The 20,349-nt window shown below is 41.4% G+C and overlaps 2 protein-coding genes across 3 annotated transcripts in view; one reads left to right on the forward strand and one right to left on the reverse strand.

The window, feature by feature from the left end:
* TRPM5 (transient receptor potential cation channel subfamily M member 5) overlaps positions 1–19,490 on the reverse strand; it is a 56,349-nt gene extending 36,859 nt beyond the window's left edge. Inside the window, exons 1-4 of one of the 2 annotated variants that reach the window (XM_035328497.1) lie at positions 19,402–19,490; positions 2,711–2,831; positions 1,157–1,304; positions 109–289 (exon numbers count right to left, since the gene is read on the reverse strand). In XM_035328497.1, the coding sequence (XP_035184388.1) occupies positions 109–289; positions 1,157–1,273 (298 nt within the window). In that variant the 5' untranslated portion in view covers positions 1,274–1,304; positions 2,711–2,831; positions 19,402–19,490. Of the gene's footprint in view, positions 1–108; positions 290–1,156; positions 1,322–2,710; positions 2,832–19,401 lie in introns of both variants that reach the window. The other variant, XM_035328498.1, reaches the window with a different exon arrangement.
* Positions 1–20,349, forward strand: part of KCNQ1 (potassium voltage-gated channel subfamily Q member 1) — a 397,025-nt gene that overhangs the window by 21,193 nt on the left and 355,483 nt on the right. The window lies entirely within an intron of this gene.

Here is a 20,349-nt window from a genome sequence, read left to right on the forward strand (position 1 = left end):
AAGACTTGAACTTCTAAAACAATCACGCAAGTGGGACCATTAATGCTAAAAGATCATTAGGTGTGAGAATACAGGAATATAAATTCCTTTAATGTCTAAAGCACTAACCTGTGCTTTGAGCTGCTTTTATGAGTCCTTTTTTTAAGGTGTCCCGTAGCCAAGGCTTCATCTGGAAATTTTCTTCTTCCCCTACTAAAGAGACGACCAAATTGGGAGCAGGTAGCTTCCATTTGTTGAGCATAACTTCGAATATAATTCCAGGATGAATAGTACACGGGACCTTAATAAACTTCAATAAACAAAGCAAAAAATACTGAATAATAATAGTACAGTAGGATACATTATTTTTCATGGTGAATGCAAAGGTAAATGTATCATAACAATTAAATATTTATTAGTACTCCTTGATTATTTGGGAACAAATTATTTGAGCGAGACCTGGTAAGAGAACTAAGTACCAGGATTAATTTAGCAGGTTTCTATAAAACTGTCATCTCATTAATCAGGTCTGCTTTATTCTGCATTAAAAGCTGATACTATCATTCTCTCCTTTAATGTTGCTACTCTTTAACTGCCCTCAGTTCCTCAGCAGTTTAACAAAGCCAAGAAATCTTTTTAGTCACTACTTGTTTCTGCATCAGCTGAAATATTTGCCTGATTTCATGTAGGCAGCCGTTTCTTGCTGTGATCTTTTAGATTCTTATTTTGCTACATGAATCTATTGCTTCTTCCTGTTCTATGTATATTAGCAGAACAGAAGGAGAGAACTTTGAGAGCCTTAAAATACCTCAACAGTATGTTTTAAGAGCTGAAATCCATAGTGATTGATTGCTTGGCAGAAAGTGGTTAAAACAGGGTAATGATGCAAAATGAAGGAAACTGGGCACAAGACTATTTTTTTAAAGGGGAATGGTGTGAGCAACTGTACCTATAGCAGATCTGTGCAAGTCAAGTGATTGAGTTCTCTTTGTTAATAGGTCTTATCTTAAATTACACTAGTATTCTTGAAGGTATGGTCTCTACTTTGATTTCAGTGTGGTGCCTAGCCCTGTGGTACGTTGATCCTCACTATTATAATCTCTAACTTTAATGCTAAGCAAGTAACAGCTGAACAACAGCAACAGTGTTAAAGGATTAAAAGTCTTCAATACCATACCTTCCCACGTTTCTTCCCAGAAGCTGTGAAGTCGATTTCTCCTATGCAGTATGGCAGTTCTCTTTTGAAAGCTTCCTCTTTGTCACTGCTGCAGAACTTGGTTTCCATTTCCTCCATTGAATTTCTAAGTTGATCACCAGGTTGTTCACTGAAATGATGGGAGAACTGGAAAAAAAGTTGATTAAACTAGAGAGGCCACAAAATCCACAAATTCATATTTAGTTGAGTAGTTAACTATTTTACTATTTTAATATTATGCTTAAATTGGAGGCATTTGTGTCAGGTATATGTAGAGGAGGAGGCAGATTCCATACCAAAGCTTTGTAACTTAAGTTTATAAAAAGGCATGAAGCAGTAAGACATCTTGAGTCTCAGCTGGTAGAAAGCTGAGTTATAAGGCACAAGATCCCACAATTTGTCCAAAGTTGCGTCTTGGAGTCGAAAAGTAAACCTAATTCTACAAGAGACAGAGGTGCCTCGGCCACAAACTATTGCAAGCAATGGTTGAGCTGTGTCAGTGAGTGTCTGAGTCACAGTTTGTTGATGTTGCTATGCATCGTGCTACTAGACTGATATTACCCAACATTAACACTAAATAACTAAGTGATGGCATTGTATTCACCTGAAGATTACGGAGGAGAGGTTTGCTGTCTATCTGCTCTAGGGATAGGATATTCATAAGCCAAAGTACCTAAGATCAGACTGTACTTAACAACATACAGTTCAAAAAGGCATGTGGCTTTGTCTATATGTGGCTACAGGAATGATAGCAAGTAATCCATCGTAGAGCAAAGGTTATATGACAGAAGTTGTTCTTCTGCATTACATGAGGCTGGAAGAAGTCTTCTTGCTTTCCCTACTTTTCCCCCAAAAGTCCAGTTTGACTGGACTGATATATTATGATTTGAAATATATGGGTTTCAACCTGTCTGCCTTGTTTCTTTTCAAAAACAAATCAATGAAATAGCTCTCTGCCCTCTGCCCTTTGCCTTCACCTGCATATTCAGTACATTGTTAAAAAATAAAATAAAAATCCTTGTGCTGGTAAGTCAGAAATGGTAATCAGCCCTGCATTAATGAGACCATATTCATAAAATCTTTATTTCCTGGTCAAAGAGATTTGCTATGGACTTTAGAAGTGGATCAAACTTGCTAATCTCCTGTGGGTCCGTTAGGATGCTCCAGCAGAGGGAGCAAGCCCTCCATCTGCTACCTTGGCCTGACAAGTCTGGGAAGCCTGTATCAGGGCTGCCTCACTACTGCAGTCTCTGTATTCTTTTCTTTTATGTTTTCCATGAAAGAGTTGTTTGGAGTTGCCCTTTTCTCAGATCTTCCTCTGAAAAGTGGTTATGGACCCTCTCATGATTTCAGTTTTTCCTTTTCAATTATTAACCACATATCCCCCTCCCCACCCCTCAATTTTTGGATGTAGATCCCTGCTTTAAAGATATTGCTCTCATTCTTCTCCCTGCCAGCACGCTAGCTGCTTTTTTTTATATTATTATTATTATTCTGAAAACCAGGATATCAGACTTTTCCGGATAAGAGTCTTACCTAGAAGACCTTCTTTCAGGTTATTGGTAATGGTAGTCACAACAAAGTCCACCTTTTTGTTTAAGTCTACTTGGCCACTGGAGATGCAGCTTTATCTCCAAAGATCATAGGAGACAGTACTCTGGGGAAAAAAATAAATACAGAGTTATAATAACACATTTTTAGCAATTCTGAAGTACAGAAATCACTTCCTGGAACTTGCTGACAGAACAAAGGGTTTAATTAGAAATGAGTATTCAGGACTGAATTCATGGAGTACATTTAGTCACTATTCATCACTGTCCTAGATAGCACACACGCGTCTGTAACTGCCCACAGGCAATGAACTCAGAATAGATTTACAAAGTAATCTGACCATTAATTTGGCCTTGTGGTTAGGCCCCAAGTTGTTAATTTTAAGTCTAGTGCTAGATTCTAATTTACAAAATTTGACCATGTGGTTATCCATGATTTCTTTTTTGGAATAAAGGCATAGAATTACTGAGTCTTATTAGGAATCTTCTTGTATTTGGATAATTAATTTTGCCAGAAAGAGCATATCATTTGGTTTTTAGTTTAGCAACAGTTCTGGCTCTGGATGGTAGTAAACAACAGTGAAATAGACAAAAAAATAGATAAGATGCAGAAACTTTGTTCATAAACCTTTATAATAAAGACTGAAAAGTGAGATAGAGACTTACTGAGACTTGCAGTATGATTGTAGTAACATACAGGTGTAAATGTTCCACCCAGTGGTGGTTACGTGAAGGGAATGGTAACACGACTCCAAGTTGATGCACAACCAAAGCCTTTTTTAACTGCGTTCAACAGTCTTATATACCTTAGCTACTAGATGCAAAACATATTACATGGCACACACTCACTATTTCTGCAATCTCATTCGTTCTCACATGTTCAGCGAGCTCTAGTCTGGCAAGCTTTTTATGGTTACAGCTGGTACAGAGTTTCTCAATGCCTATCTCTTGTTCCTTCCTTGACCTCCTCATTTTGCAACCATCCGACGTTCTTGTACTTTCCCAACCATATTCTTGTATCTTCCATCCCCCAACGTATCATTGTATCAAACAAGTTTATCTTGTCCCTGTACGAGTTACCCATAACTCCCCCCCTTTTTTTGTTTCTACAAGCCATATTGCTCGCGTAGCCTTCTCAACCATTCTTTGCAAGCATTGTAACAGGCCAGGTACAATCATCAAAATGGCGAGAACTACTATATGCACAACAAGCAATCCCTTCAATATTTCTCCCTAACCAGCTCCCTATTCCCAGACCCTGTAAGCAGGAGTAAAGACCCCATGAGCTCGTCACGAACTTATTTGTTAATTTCTGTAGGTTATCCAGCTGCTGGTGAATCGAGCCAGAGCCATCACTCAAATTCATGCAGCGCATGCCTTCCACTTCCTCACAGCCATGGCCCTGAGCTAATAGTAAGAAATCAATAGCTGCTCTATTTTGTAAGGTAGCATGTCTAATAGAATCAGTATCTGCTAGCAACCCGCTAAGCGCTGCAGATGTCGCATTGGTTTGCTTAGCTTGCCAGCACCCTAATTTGTTAAGCATGGTTAATGCTTGAGCAGCTGCAACACCAGGGGCAAGGATGGAGGCCGTGATGTCAGCTTCCCAGAAGTCCAGATTGTCTCTGCAATCGTCCTGATGTTGGTGGACTTCTCGTTTCCCTCACCTGTATACCCTTGAAATATTCAGTATCATAGAAGTGTTAGGTGTTAGTAATGTTAATCTGCCTAGCGTGCGGGATCCTCCTACGATGTGCAAAGGAACATCCTGCCAAGCTTGATCACCACACATAAGGAACACCCCTGCTGGTAGAACCAATGGTGCGTTCGAGGAGCGAGATATATTGGGTGTAGTAAAATTGCAACAATTGGATTCATTCTGGTATACAGACAGGCCAGGCGTGATGCTGACTGCCGTGATATTTTTTCCAGTATAATTAAATTTCAAGCAAGCAAACACACTGACGCTACCTAGAATATCTAGTTCCTGTGGCTCTCGTGGGGCTATTGGTAAATGGGCTACCCAACCGTCCCAATTGTTCACAGCCTCTTTAGAGGCATTTCCTCGAACCGTTCCATTCCATCCCCTCGTCAAGTGCATTCCTGCTGGAGTGTTGTTGACTAACTCCGTCAAGTTCTCATCTGGCAGCGGGATCCCGACATGGCAAGTTGTGAACAGATTTCCAGCACTGGCTGTGGATAAACACGTGGTCTTGTCCGGTCATGTTGGTGAGAGTAACCCAGATGTTTCTCCTGGATCGAGACCCAGGAGGCTCCCGTTTTGCAGAGGCTGAGGAGTCTGATGATCCCAGCCATCGTGGCACCCATCGTGGTCCTTGTCCTGTGGAAACACAAGCATACCCTCGGCCCCAAGTTATCAACGGGAACGGCCCCTCCCAGGCCTCAGTATCTAAATGACTCATTCTAACTATCGGGTTTTCCGCTTCAATTGGTGTAAGCCCTGATCTTAGTGAGCCAAAATGTTTTATGATAGGTGTAATATCCCCATGGGGGAACGGTAGCGTTAAATGATTCATACCATAGAGAACCTTAGTTATCCTGTTCTGAGGGGTTTCCTGTGCTTTCCCCGTTTTTTTTCTTTGGCCAGTAGTTCTTTGAGAGAGCGATGCGCGCGTTTTACAATAGCTTGTCCCATCGGTGAATGGTCTTGTGCCTGATTCCCCAAGTTTGTAACATGTATTTGGTTTGCCATGCTTGAGATGTGCCCGCTACTCCCATGAGCCCCTTTGTGGTTGAGTCCAGAGCCCACGCATTGGGCCAATCTTTAAGGGCTATGACCGTAACATCAGCTCCAGTGTCTACTAGCATAGGGATTGGCGCACTCGTTGGCTCCACAGCCTTGGGATAATGTAACGTTAATGTCACCATGGGCCTCTGTGTGGCCAGGGTAGTTGTCCAAAAAATTTCTGGCTGTCCTGTGGAGCCGAAACCCGCATTATGTCGAGAGTTGCCTTCTGCATGAGGGACTATAGCGTTAAACAATGTTAATTGTGCAATTCTGGTCCCAGAAGGGATGTGCACTGGGGGAGAGGGAGTCCACACCATAGCCTGTATTATTCCTTCATAATCTGTGTCAATCACTCCAGGCAGCACAAAAAGACCAGTTAAGGTGGTACTCGATCATGCCAGCAAGATAGCGCTGCAGCCTTTCCCTAGTGGCCCTTTAACATTTAATGGTATCTTGTGAACTTTGTTGTTCCATATTGTAAGATACACTGTTGTGGAGACATCCACACTGGCACTCCCTCGGGTCTTGGCAGTGAGGGACTCCACTGTGTCACAGCTGTTGCTATTTCCACTGGGGGCCAGGTCTGCTGCGGAGCAGACTCGGAGGTCATCATTAGTCGGGGGGCGGTTTGCAAAGCCCCCACTGTGGGACTACCTCCCTGGGGAATTTGTGTTGTCGTGCGCCCCTGCCCTGCGCTCGTCTTCCCATTTCCCTGTCGCAGTGGCAGGGGTTGTCCTCCAACAGTATATTTGGATCGACATTGGCTAGCCCAATGCCACCCCTTCCTGCACCTAGGACAAACGGCAGGAGGGGCAGAATTGTTAGTGTTGTTGTCTCCTCTTTTTTTGGGGGCAGTTGGCAGCGAAATGCCCCATGTTTTGACATCGGTAGCATCGCTTGTCGCCACCCATTGTTAGCGCTGCAGCAAACGCTCCTGCCAGAGCAGCCGTGTGATGCTCAATGGATCCAACCCTGTTGCAGGCCTCGATCATTTGTACTAAAGTGGTACTGGTGGGCATGGTCCATAGTATCTTTTTGCAGTCCGTATTGGCATTTTCGATTGCTAACTTTAATATAAGGGCCTCTTTTGCTTCCTGATTATCAATTTGCTTGTCTAAGGCATCTCTTAATCTGTCCACGAATTGCGTGTAAGGTTCATTTACACCGTTTTATAATCGTGAACGAGGGCTGATTTCTTCCCGCTTCCGGTAACTTTAACAGAGCTTGTAAGGGTAGTTGGGCTGACTGCCGCAAGATGGCATCACTGAGCCTAGGTTGCAACCGTGGATCTAGCAAGGGCCCGGTCCCCATGAGCTGGGCGAGTCCGGCTCCCAGAAGACGGTCTCCGGCTGGTCGTTCTAAATTTTGGAGAGCCGCTACTTCACGTAATTCTCTCCATTTTTGTTCCCATAACAGCTTTTGAGTAGGGGGCAGGATCATAGCCGCAATTTGGCAGCAATTGTAAGGGACCAGCAACTGCCCTGTCATAACTTTTTCAAACAGGGATTGTGTAAAAGGCGAATTGCAACCCGTACGTGGTGACCATCTTCCTCAATTCTTTAATCAGATCCCATTGGAATGCACTATACTCATTAGGGCCATTAGTTCGTACCATTACAGGAAAGGGCATGCCCACAGGGTCTCCGTCTTTGAGAGCTTCTCGACGCACCTGCTCCCAACGTTCTCTAGGGTCAAATCCCACGCGAGGTGTCTCATTGTGTGGGAATAAAATGGGTGTGGAGGGGATTCTTGTTGGCCCATTTTCTTCCAAGTCTATTAGATCGTTTTGCTTCGGCAGGGGGGCTGGGGGCTCTGGCGGGGGTGGAGGGAGGTTAATGCTGCTGGTGGCTCAGCAGTCATTATAGCTTGGGCAGTCACTTGTTGGACTTTCTTTTCAGCCTGCCATGACCTTAAGGTCTCTGTTATCAATCGCCACGTAGTCATAACTTCAGCAGCATTTGTATCTCCCTGGGATGCTGCGTTCCATACCTTTTGCCCCATCACTTCCCATGTTTGTAAATCAAATACAGCGGAAATGGTTGAGGGAGCCCCTTGTTTTTGTAAAAACTTTAGAAGTAGCTTCACTTTGTATGGGTCATATTTCACTTCTCACTTAATAACTGAGTTAGTAGCTTAACTATGGCCTCTTCTTCAGCAGAGAGGTTAGCTCCTATGATTAATGCCCAGCCGCTCACCTTTCCTTCAGGTGATGTCCCGGGGTTGAAGCTGCAGTCCAGCTGTGAGCTTGACTCATTCGGCTGGGTTCCCTCCGGGCGCTCCGTGCAGCGCCGCTCCTCCCCTATCACATCGGGGTCACCATTTGAAGGGAACAATAACACGACTCCAAGTTGATGCACAACCGAAGCCTTTTTTAACTGCGTTCAACAGTCTTATATATCTTAGCTACTAGATGCAAAAAAATGTTACATGGCACACATGCACTATTTCTGCAATCTCATTCGTTCTCACATGTTCAGCGAGCTCTAGTCTGGCAAGCTTTTTATGGTTACAGCTGGTTACAGAGTTTCTCAATGCCTATCTCTTGTTCCTTCCTCGACCTCATCTTTTTGCAACCATCCGACATTCTTGTACTTTCCCAACCATATTCTTGTATCTTCCATCCCCCTAACGTATCATTGTATCAGACAAGTGTCCCTGTAGGAGTTACCCATAGTTATGTAGCAAGGAAGTTTTGCTTCAATGTTTAAAGTTGTGGGGAAGATTTTTAAAGGCTATTCTATAGATACTGTGTTAGTGGGAGAATAATAAAAAACTTCCTTACATTGAAAATTGCAAAATCTCCAGGAAAAAAAATACTGCGTAAGATTCGCAGCTTAGTTCTTGAGCATAAAGGCTGACCCACAGTAAAAGTTCACTTACTCTACAGTTGTTTCAGCTACTGCAGTGTAATCCCTCACTGTTGTGGGCAGAATCACAGAACATGGCATGGATTTGTTCAGTAATGCTCACCCCTCACTTTGCACTGCAGGGGAGCTTCACTATATGCTGATCAGTCAGCACAGAGATTTAATTCTGTCCCTAACATTTAAAAAAAAAAAAAAAAGAAAAAAAAAAAAAAAGTATATATATTCAGAAGAGGACATAACCCAGGAGGAAATGACAGAGCTGACTGTTAAGCAAGCAGACATCTTGCCCATTGTCAATACACAGTTAGTTCCCTTTTGCTTATTAGAAGACAAACTGTGTAATATAATTACAGGTTTTTTTGGAGTGCCTTTCTCCTGGGTTTAATTCTGTCTTATTCTGCTTGGTTTTGGCTTTCACATAAGTCTCTGTAGTAGTTTCAAGGGCTTTGAGACTTGAAGCTGTATTAGATTGCAATTGTGTCAGGTCACAGCAATTGGGTCAAATCTTTCTGGTCAAAGTCATGACGTTCCACTGAAGTCAGCTTAGCTATGGTCAGCTTGCGTCACTGTAACATCACTGAGCGTAATTGTAAGGGTCTGGTATAACCTCATGCCTTGGGAAAGAATAGACAGATGACCAGAAACAGGAGCATAGTCCAAGTACTTTTGAGTGAGAGGAAAGGTAGGGAAGGAAGCAAAGAAGAGACAAAGATTATAAGTTCAGCTGGGTGAAGAATCAATGGTGGATGAGCAATACTTCAGCATTTTTTCCCTCACCACATTATTTTTTGTTGAGCTTTTTTCTTAGAAAATTACGATTGATGGTTTTATCCTAACTTCTAAATTGTTTTGCCCTCTATTATCTGTGAGAATGCCACTCACTTAAAGGCAGGCAGCCAGAGATAGTTAAGCGGTGAAAAGCCACAGAACTCTTACCCACTCCAATCTGTGCATTCATATTTTAAATATGTTGTGTGTATATGTATACATCAAACAATGTTACTTTAGTTCTAGTTCAGACTTAAGTACAGATTTTCTATCTAGGCTGCTGCTAGGTATTAAGTTTTTAGGTCAAATTTTGTCCTAGATGTTCCCGTTGACTATAAATACAAAACATCTATGGAAAGAATGTACCTCTAATGATTTGAAATATAACCTAGAAAACTATTTCTAACTAGCAAAGCAAGTTAAGACAGTTATGAGGAAAAGACAATTGCCAGTTCCACCTACAGCTGGAAATGTGAGTCAATGTCATTTACGCTGGGGATGGCCTGATTAAATCATTCTAGGTGTCAGCCAGTCTCATGAATCATTATTTCTTTAACCTCATAAATGGGAGGTGTTAGAATTGTACCAGCGTACAACGAGTGCTTGTAACACTGGAGTTTGTGTGTCCTAGTGCTCTTAGCCCTTCATTTTAGGCAGTCCTAATTTTTTATTTGGACATTCTAGATTTCTGGGATGTAGGAAATTGGCAGGTAGGTACAACTTCAAGGGGACAACTGCTATGGTTGCAGGGAATCTTTATAAGAGGGATCCTTATGGAGATTCTTCCTATGTATGTCCCTTTTTGGACTGTTCTCCCTCCTATCTTTACTTCCCTACTCTTCCTCTGTCATGCCTTCTCTCCCTTGGTCTCCTTTTCGCTGCTGCTTCATTCCCACTTCCCCCCAGTCTTCTGGAGGAAGACTTTGCAACCACTGTGACCGCTACTTAGCTCATGGTGAATGTGCAGCTGTTACTCCATGTGTGGTAACAACAGGACAGATAACTTGCCTACAGATGGATGACAGGATTGTGGGTCCCTATCATCCTTCCTTTGCTGTGCTTACAGATGTTAGCTAGGGAGTTGGGCTGTGTCCGTGATGGGAACAAAGGCCAAACTGGAGCCTTCCAAACACATCTTGTGAAAATGGGCACAGTGAATCGATGGCTTGACCTCAATTGTTGTCTTCAAATGTAATCGTTGGATTAAGAGAGTAGGCGTACGGTATTCGTTAGCTCTCAGACTTAGCAGTAGTAAGAATTCTCCTTCATACCAGTATGCGGATCAGCAGACTGGGACACACCCTGACTAAATCACTATTTGACTCTCCCACCCACTCAAGGAGGACATTTGAATATGCAGGTGAAATGATTAAATATATAGTTGCCCCAATACTGCTGCTCAGTCACAGAGCCCCCCTCTTAGCTTCAGTGTCAGACGGAGCAAATCCTTTTTTTTGTTGTTTATGCATTTTAGAGGAAGCTTTTGTGGAACAAAAGAAAACTGTGCCAAATACCTGTGCAGTTTATCAGCAGGATGAGCTAGCAATCCCAGTGAAAAGTGAGCCTTAACTGTTGATGAGAAAAAGAGGGCTCAGTAATAATGCAAGTGAGGAGTGAGGGAGAAACTGCAACAGAGACAAACATGCTGAACTTCATGTGAGCAGGCATGTTCAGCTTCCAATGTGCATAATGGGATACAGTTGGCTAAACTGCAGTCCTATAGGAAAGGACCTAAGTGTCTCAGGGACGACAAGCAAAAGTGAGAAATGCCATGGTGTTCTTGCAAGACAGAAATGTCGTATATGACAATATCAACAGGAGAGCCTGTGAGAAATTTGAAGTCACTCAACTGCGCATCAGAACAGCTTAAACTGTAATATTGTTTGGTTTGGGGTGCCAGGCTTGAAGAGTTATGGAGTAGCTGGAATAGGTTTGAGCAGGAGCAACAAGAACGAAGAGGGACTTCACTAAAAAGAAGGAAAAATTGAAAAAATTGGAGTTGCATAACCAAAAGTATAGAAGCGGATGGATAAATGGAGTGTAACAGCTTGTCAGGACAAAAAGATGGTAGGAAAGATGTGGTCTTAGTACTTCTTATAGCTAGGATAGAAAGTAATGGGCTCAAGGTAATGGTAATAGTCCATGGTCCAGGGATAAAATAATAACAATGTTCAGAGAAAGATTTCCCTGGAAAGTATGAAAACCCTTATACCAGTGGTTAGGGAGCTGGGAAAGCAGTCAGGCCACGGTCCTTGACTGTGATAGGTTCTGTATGTTGTGACCCAAAGAATGTGACCTTAACCTGCATGTCATTGCAACCCTAAGAGCTGCATGTGTGTTTGTGCCTCTGATCATCGAGATGCATATATACTTATGTAACTTTAATAATGGAAATGTTCCTATTGACTGTAGTGCAAGTACTCACTCAAGGAAAAATTGCATCAGTGAGTTTACTGGGTCAGAGCCAGCAAAAGAGTAATTCAGTTACTTGCTTCCAGTGATAGCCATATTTTCTACTGCTGTCTTGAATTGAAACATAATCAAATATACAGAACAAAGGTGCAGGGGAACAGAATAAAGAAAACCAGAGAAGTGAAGAGCAGAGTAAAGAATGCAAAATTCATATTCAAGGAAATCTTTCAGCATGTGCTCTGAAGATGAATTGGTAGAATCTGATTGGTGTGTATGTTTAAGTGTGAAGAAACAGGAATAGTATTTTAATCAAGGGTAAATGTAATGGAGAAGGAGGTGTAAGAGAAGACTGATTAGAAGCCGGGAGGAAAAAAAAATCTAATCCTGCATGTGGAAATATAAATACATAATGTGTGAGACCTTTGTAGAGGCTTTCCTTAGGGAAAATAAATACATACATATGGGAGAGACTGATATATATATGTCTGTATATGCAGTTATTCACATTATCTAGCTTACATTTACATTGCAGCTTTGGTAAAAGGTTTGTCAGGAATTAGCACATTCTAATTCTGGAAACGATGCAAGAAATGTTTCTGTGTCACAGCATACAAACTAGGATCATATACCATGATTGCCAAGGAATTGCCAAATCGTTAAGACCTAGGGATGGCCCAGCTTGTGCAGGTGAATTGGACCAGATGACCTCCAGAGGTCCCTTCCAACCACAACCATCCTGTGTTTCTCTGAAATGTATCATCAAAAAGTGTAACCAGCTGTCCTGTGAGCTTTATCAAGTCTGTGCCAAATATTTTTTTTTGAGAATTACATAAATAGAAAAAGGTAACAAAAGAAATTTGACTTATAGCAAGTGCAGTTATAATTGTAGTATAGGACTCTTTTCTCACTGTCAGACAGGAGGACTAAGAAAAGCAGTTAAGTGCCAGAGGTGAAAGCTGGAGGGATGCAACAAGTACACAGAAAATAACCTACAGAAAGGTTTCTCGATAGTTTAATTAGGACACAGATACAAAGCCTGTACTGGGGATTGCACATTCCCAACTTTGGGAATGTGTTCACTAACCACAGATTTTATGAGTGTGCAGACACAGGGCTAGGCCAGGGCAAACATTAATAGAAACAAGAAAATTGAAACAAAAACGGGTGAAGAAGCAAAGCCCAAAGAATTGGCCTAATAAAATACAAGTTTGGGTTAGGTTTTCACATACGTTTATGTGAACTATCGCACTAGAAACTTTCAAAAACACCAGTGCTAGAGAGGCAGCTGCTTAAAAAATGTTATCTGAACTAACTTGTCGTTACTGAACATGTACGTAGTCAATAATCTGAACAAAACGTCAGAGGAGGAAAAAAAATATTTAAAAATCAAGCGATAAAAGATGTGTGGGAAGACCGCCTTGTTACTGAACTAGCATAGGTTTTGTTTTAACATGTTCTAGAGTATGTCTCTCGAGCCTAATTCTTCTTGTAACTGCCAAGGCATAAGGATGTGAGGAAAATCAAGTATTTGCAGGAGTCTTCCCATTAGTTTCTAGGAGTATGACTTATGGTTTGGACAGGGTTAGCACCAAGCCTTTAACAAACGAATGTGCAAAATGCTAATGCAAATATAGGTACTTTGTCTTTTTGTTTCTGTCTCCATCTGCTTAACACGGAAAAGAGCACCAGAAGCTATTTGCATAATGTACTTTTAGTGAGTTTGCAGAAATTTGCATATGGATGTCTGCCAGTAAATTTCATAGAAGTGGATTTATCTGGGGAGAAAACCAGAGAGGGTGGAGAGGCAGTAAAAGGGAAATGAAGACATCAGGGAAGTAAATAATGGAAGGAGCAGATGGAACAGACTAGAGAAAACACACATCAATGCTGCTCGATTAAAATGAAGCTATTGGCTGTCCTTATATAGCACATTGTATAAAGGGTGGGGGGAGCTTGATGCTAGTTTCAAATACTCTTGGCCCCTCTGTTCCCACTGCATGGCGTGCCACTTTGAAGCTGTGCCAACATAACTCTTTGTGTGGCCTCACAGTGAATCTGAGTTCACATAAAAAGAACTCATTTTTGCCAGGTCATTCTTCAGCAAAATTGGTTCACTTATGTGTATACAGCATGACACGCAAACTCCTGAGAATAATGTATTGTGAATCCACAGACGTAGTTCATGCTGGAAGAAAATGTAAGAATATGGGAATGGTTCTTCCCATTCCCTGTAATGGGAATTCACTACAAATGCCTCAGAAAGGGCAATATTGAGATTAGGCAGGCAAAATCATACACGAAAAACTTAGCTGAAGCTGGCATGTACATGGACACTTGACAAATGACTGCTATTGAAAGCAAAGGACACAATGTGCACTATTGAAAACAGAAGGATTAGAAAATAAAAAGGACCACTACTCAGGAACTAGAAAGGCTTGAAATAATCTACTGTGGCTTTGCTCAGATCAGCTAGTATTTTTCATTCCTTAGATCTCTAGTACACTAGACTTGTAGAATTTTCAAAAACTCAAATTTGTTTCTCTTGAGGCCAACATCTGACTTTATAAAGTCAGACCTTAACATTAAGCAAACACATAGACTTTTACAAATTCCACTTTATAAGCTATGCTATAATAAGCTTTAATAAGGTTATTATAGCATAAATAAAGCTATAATAAGCTTTATAAGATATGCTAAATAATCTTTATTTCAGGGCTGTTGTGTGTACAATAAATGTGTGCAATTTCATGCTTGCAGCCATACATTCTTTTTTGAAAAATGCGACTGGGGAGGTGGGTGGGGAGGAAGGAGGGCAACCAAACCTTCACATTGTTTCCTTGTGTGACTTCTTTCATTATCACCTATTTATAATAGTTTATTCAGTGCTTTAGGCAAATTTTGTAAGCTTGAAAGGGAAGTATATTCAAAACAGAATTTGTTTTGCATAAGCCATATGAAAGGTGTACTTTGAGAATTCCAAGCCTTAGGAAAATAATTTATTCTATTTTGTTTCTTAAATACAACAAAACTATAGACACAATTTCCTTTCTTTTAACATTTTGAACTTGGAGCACTGTGCAAAAATATTAGTGGCAAAATTGTTAATTTCCTGTTCAAATTTTCTCTTTGATAAGACGTGAATCCCTCTCTATCTTTTCAGTTAACTAAAACACTGAATTTGCATTTGGATATGATTGTTCATTTCAGGAGGGCTTGAGCTTAAGAACTTATGTGCTGCATGCTTAGAAATCACACTCACTGAAGGCACTAAGATGTATTTTTACAACCTTTCCTAGAAACTGGGATCTCTTACTACTCTTATAAGCCCTGGCAGCCCTCAATTTTAAAATACATGCCTGTCATCCACTACAATGAAGCCTGTCCTTTTTTTTTTTTCTTTTTTTTCTTTTTTTTTCTTTTTTTTTTTCTTTTTTTTTTTTTTTTCTTATTGATAGCATTTATTGTTAACTCAGGGTTGCAGCAAACCATAGCCAATTTGCTCTTTGACAGTCTTTCTTAGATTTCTTTTCAGGTAGATATAGATCAGATCCAAATGAATAAGGAGATTATAAAACTGCAAGGCACAGAAGAAAGTGTCTGAAGGTGGATTAAAATGGTTGACCCAGGGGTGTTAAGCATGGCTTCAGCGTACAGGAGAAAGATAGATCTCACTTAGGTGTTTGGGATACTTGAGAATATCTCAGTCCTTGCCTGCAGATTAGCAAGAGGCATGTGCTGGCAGGCACAGGGATTCCAGCTCTGTTGAACTTTGTATTAAAAGTCCCCATTTTTCCCCCATATCTATGTTCTTTCCTATGTCTGTAACGGTTCTGCTGGCAGGTGTACACACAGCAGTAGCCAGTTATAATCACCAGGTAGATATTCAAATGCAGTGAACTCTGTGCTTAACAGGGGTTAATGTGCTATAAGAGAGAAATAAAATAGCAGATGCTTCCCTTCACTTGATCTTTATACACATACAAAGTGTTACCTCATTCAGTTTTTTTCTGCTTGCAGGGTCTTCTTTTTATTGAGGTGAAATGTGGAGATCAAGGGAAAAAGAAGGAAACAAGAATGTTTAAGCACAAACAAATCCATAAGCCATCTCCTCACAGGTTATGCCACAGCGTGGGCCTATGCAGCAAGGAAGAACATAGATTAGCACTTCAGTAGTTACTATGTTGTTGGATACTCATGTTTGAAATATAACAGAATTCCTATTAATATTTATGCTATAAAGTTGGATCATAACTCTAGCTAGGGTAAAGTTTGTATAGTCGTGGAAACATGGATCTACATATATAGAAGATTTGACAATGCTATTTATCTTTGTATAAGAAATGAAAAAAATAGATGCACATGCAAGTTCTAATTAATTACAGGATGCAAGTACAGAAGAGCTTAAGAAGCCACTTTCTCACTTGCCACAAGTCTCATAAAAATAGCTAAGACCTAGAACTCTGTAATTATTATTAGGAACAGAAGTGCAGATTTAAAATGTAGCTGTAGGAATGCTTAACTTCTACAATTAGTGTTGATGTGCTCTGTCCTACTCAATGTTGGTTATGGCTGATTTGGCAGAGAAGCTGTGGATGACCCATTCCTGTAAGTGTTCAAGGCAAGGTTGGATGGGACTTTCAGCAACCTTGTCTAGTGAGAAATGTCACAGAATCATCTAGGTTGGAAGAGACCTCCAAGATCATCTAGTCCAACCTCTGACCTATCACTAACAAGTCCTCCACTGAACCATATCACTAAGCTCTAAATCTAAATGTCTTTTAAAGACCTCCAGGGATGGTGACTCAACCACTTCCCTGGGCAGCCTATTCCAATGCCTAACAACCCTTTCAGTAAAGAAGTTCTTCCTAACATCCAACCTGAACCTGCCTTGGCACAACTTTAGCTCATTCCCCCTCATCCTGTCACCAGGCATGTGGGAGAATAGACCAACCCACACCTCGCTACAGCCTCCTTTATGGTACCTATAGAGAGTGATAAGGTCGCCCCTGAGCCTCCTCTTCTCCCAGTCTCCTCTTCTTCCTGAACAATCCCAGCTCCCTCAGCCGCTCCTCGTAAGACTTGTTCTCCAGACCCCTCACCAGCTTCGCTGCCCTTCTCTGGACTCTCTCAAGCACCTCCATGTCCTTCTTGGAGTGAGAGGCCCAAAACTGAATGCAGTACTTGAGGTGCGGCCTCACCAGAGCCAAGTACAGGGGGACAATCACTTCCCTGGCCCTGCTGGCCACACTGCTTCTTATGCAAGCCAGGATGCTGCTGGCCTTCTTGGCCACCTGAGCACACTGCTGGCTCATATTCAGCCGACTGTCAACCACTACTCCCAGGTCCTTCTCTGCCAGGCAGCTCTCATTCATCTCCCAGCCTGTAGCACTGCTTGAGGTTGTTGTGCCCCAGGTGCAGGACCCGGCACTTGGCCTTGTTGAACTTCATACCGTTGGCCTCAGCCCATCGGCCCAGCCTATCCAGATCCTCCTGCAGAGCCTTCCTACCCTCGAGCAGATCGACACGCACCTAACTTGGTGTCGTCTGCAAACTTGCTGAGGGTGCACTCAATCCCCTCATCCAGATCATCGATAAAGATATTAAAGAGAACTGGCCCCAGTACCGAGCCCTGGGGGACTCCACTAGTGACTGGCCTCCAACTGGATTTGAATCCATTCACCACAACTCTCTGGGCCCAGCTACACAGCCAGTTTCTAACCCGAAGTGTATGCCAATCCAAACCAAGAGCAGCCAGTTTATTGAGGAGAATGCTGTGGGAAACAGCGTCAAAAGCCTTACTGAAGTCAAGGTAGACCACATCCACAGCCTCTCCATCATCCACTAAGCACGTCACTTTGTCATAGAAGGAGATCAGGTTCATCAAGCAGGACCTGCCCTTCATAAACCCATGCTGACTAGGCCTGATTGCCTGCTTGCCCTGCAAGTGCCATGTGATGACGCTCAAGATAATCTGCTCCATGAGCTTTCCTGGCACTGATGTTAAACTAAGAGGCCTATAATTTCCTGGGTCTACCTTCTGGCCCTTTTTGTAGATGGGTGTCACGTTTGCTAGCCATCAGTCGACTGGAACCTCCCCCAGTAGCCAGGTCTGCTGATAAATGATGGAAAGCGGCTTGGCCAGCTCTTCCGCCAGTTCTCTCAGCACCCTTGGGTGGATCCCATCCGGCCCCATCGACTTGCGTACATCCAAATGCTGTAGCAGGTCGCCAACCATTTCCTCGTGGATTATGAGGGCCACATTCTGCTCCCCATCCCCTTCCACCAGCTCAGGGTACTGGCTATCTAGAGAACAACCGGTCTGGCTGCTAAAGACTGAGGCAAAGAAGGCATTAAGCACCTCAGCCTTTTCCTCATCTCTCGTCACCCCAAATTTTCCCCCGCATCCAGTAAAGGATGAAGATTCTCCTTAGTCGTCTGCCCGTGGCAGGACCATGGCAATGTCCCTGGCCATGACAGGTTTGTGTGTGTGTGTAATTAAATGATCTTTAAGGTCCCTTCCAACCCAAACCATTCTATGATTTTAGGGTTACAATACTGTCTTTTTTTTTTTTTTTTTTTTTTTTTTTAAGAAGTGTAGTGTAAAATGCAGAATAATATTCAACGTAAAACTGAAGCAGGCTACATATTCATCTGAGGTGTTGCTAATTAGCAGACAGTCAATTTATTTCTCCAAAGGTCTTAAAAAGTCTATTTTAAATGTAAAAGACCTAGTGTTTTTAAAAACTGTCTACCCGATTTTAATTAGATGAGCGGTTCCCTTGAGCTATCTGCTAGAATCAAAAGAATTCCATAAAGTTTTTTTTTTTTTTTAAAAAAAAAGCAAAGATGAGGATGACTTTCACCTTCATTTATTAATTCTTTTTGAGTTTACTGGGAGACCATGCTTTCCCAGATGAAGAGTTAATGAAGAACAAATTTAACCAAACTCTGACCTGTCAACATTCCTGCCTGTGCTCCCTGTGATCCTGTCTGAATGCAGGGTATCACAGACAGTTAACTGCCTTTTATCAGAAACCTTCAATAGTGAGGGCTTTTTCTAACCGAACTCTGTTACCTAACATTCAGAAAACCAAGTCTGTTCTGAATGCAAGAGAACTGAACAGCACAGTGCACAGATATGGTAGGTGTATGCTGATGCCCTAAACTCATGGGGCTGGTAGAAGAATCCCATGGGGCAGAAACCTGCAGAGTAGGACAGCAGAAGGCATGGGTACACCTTTCTACTCTGCAGTCTCAGAAACAGCTGTAGAGTAGAAACCTGCTTACTGTACCAGTTCTGCATTTTGTTATTATCAGACCAAAAACAGTAGCCAAAGATCAGGTAGATAAAAAGTCTGTGAAGATTTGGAGGCTTATTTTTAGTGCAAGCTGAAATGTCTAAACAATGGAGAGTGCAATAATAAAACATCATTGAGGTCTAATTGCAGACCAAAATGAATACAGTAAGTTAGGTACTATTGGTGTAAAAACATGTTTTCGAGTACTGAACAGAAAAACAACTGATGGAAAGTGATCTGGATCATAGATGAAGAAAGACAACAATTAGCTTGTGAAATTCCTAATGCAGAAAATCTGGAAGTTTTGCATCTACTTTACTAATCAAAAGGAGAAAAGAGTAGCAATGGCTACTTTGTATCACTGCTGATTACTCACAGGTGATGAAGGGAAAATAAAATGTTAAGTAACTATCTCCTCTTAGCTGAGTCACAGTCATCTCTTTTTAAACTTTAAGAAAACAATCTGCCTTTCTCTCCCAAGGGAGAGAGAATCACTCTAAAGGCTCTAAGTAAATACTAGCAATGCACATAACAACTCTTACGGGGTCTATATAAATTTATGTAGTATAGCTAGTGATCCTACCTGCTGGTTGTTCTTTGCAGTAGGCATGACTCTCCAGCTGTAATGTTGAAGTTGCGCTGAGGTGGCTGTTGTTACCAATGTTATTTGATGCTGCTCCCTTTTTCTATGTGGAAAGAGGAAGATATTACCACATTACCAGGCACACGTGGCCTCACAAACTTGTGACAATGAAAGTAAACGTTGCTAGCATACAATGATAACAACAGCTCTTCTCTGGGATGAAAATTAGCCCTGTCAAGCACAGAGATGCAAATAACAAACATTTATCTGTAACAGTAATGGGACATACAGTTATTAGAAACAGAAAACCACCAGCAGTGTACTTTAGATATGAATATAGTTTCTAAATTAGCTTTTCAAATTATTCCAATAGAATAAACGTTCAGTAGCTGTATCAGTAACTAACTTTTCTTTCTCATGGAAAGGAGTTACATGCCTCATACCTGCTTTCCTCAACTCTAAGAAATCCTTAATAAACTTCCCAGAGTGCATGTATGCAGTCTAAGTGCTCTCTTAAAGATTTAGATCTCCAAACAAACACTGTCCATTTATCTTCACAGATAAATTCAAATTTTGGTGCACAGCATGTCAGCTTTAATTTGGTGTTCATTTAAGGGAATTATTCTCTATTTAGGGTGTAAATGTTGCATCACTGTGCTTTGTTAGGTAACTTGCCTTTGGGGCTTTCTTGATATGCAACAGATCTCACTCAGTATGAATTATTGCAGTTCAGTTCACAATTGTGAAGCTAAGCTACTTTGAACAACCCGAAGATATGCCCAACCTTTTCAGTTTTTTCATGATCGGTCATGTGTTTATGCAAATACTGTTTGTCCTTGACTATCAAAATAAGTGGTTGGAGTTCTACTTTTATTTATATATATATGCATATATATATGCATATATATATATATATATATATATAAATAAATAAATAAATAAATAAAT

This window comes from Oxyura jamaicensis, chromosome 5, assembly GCF_011077185.1.
Source record: "Oxyura jamaicensis isolate SHBP4307 breed ruddy duck chromosome 5, BPBGC_Ojam_1.0, whole genome shotgun sequence".
Lineage (NCBI taxonomy): Eukaryota > Metazoa > Chordata > Aves > Anseriformes > Anatidae > Oxyura > Oxyura jamaicensis.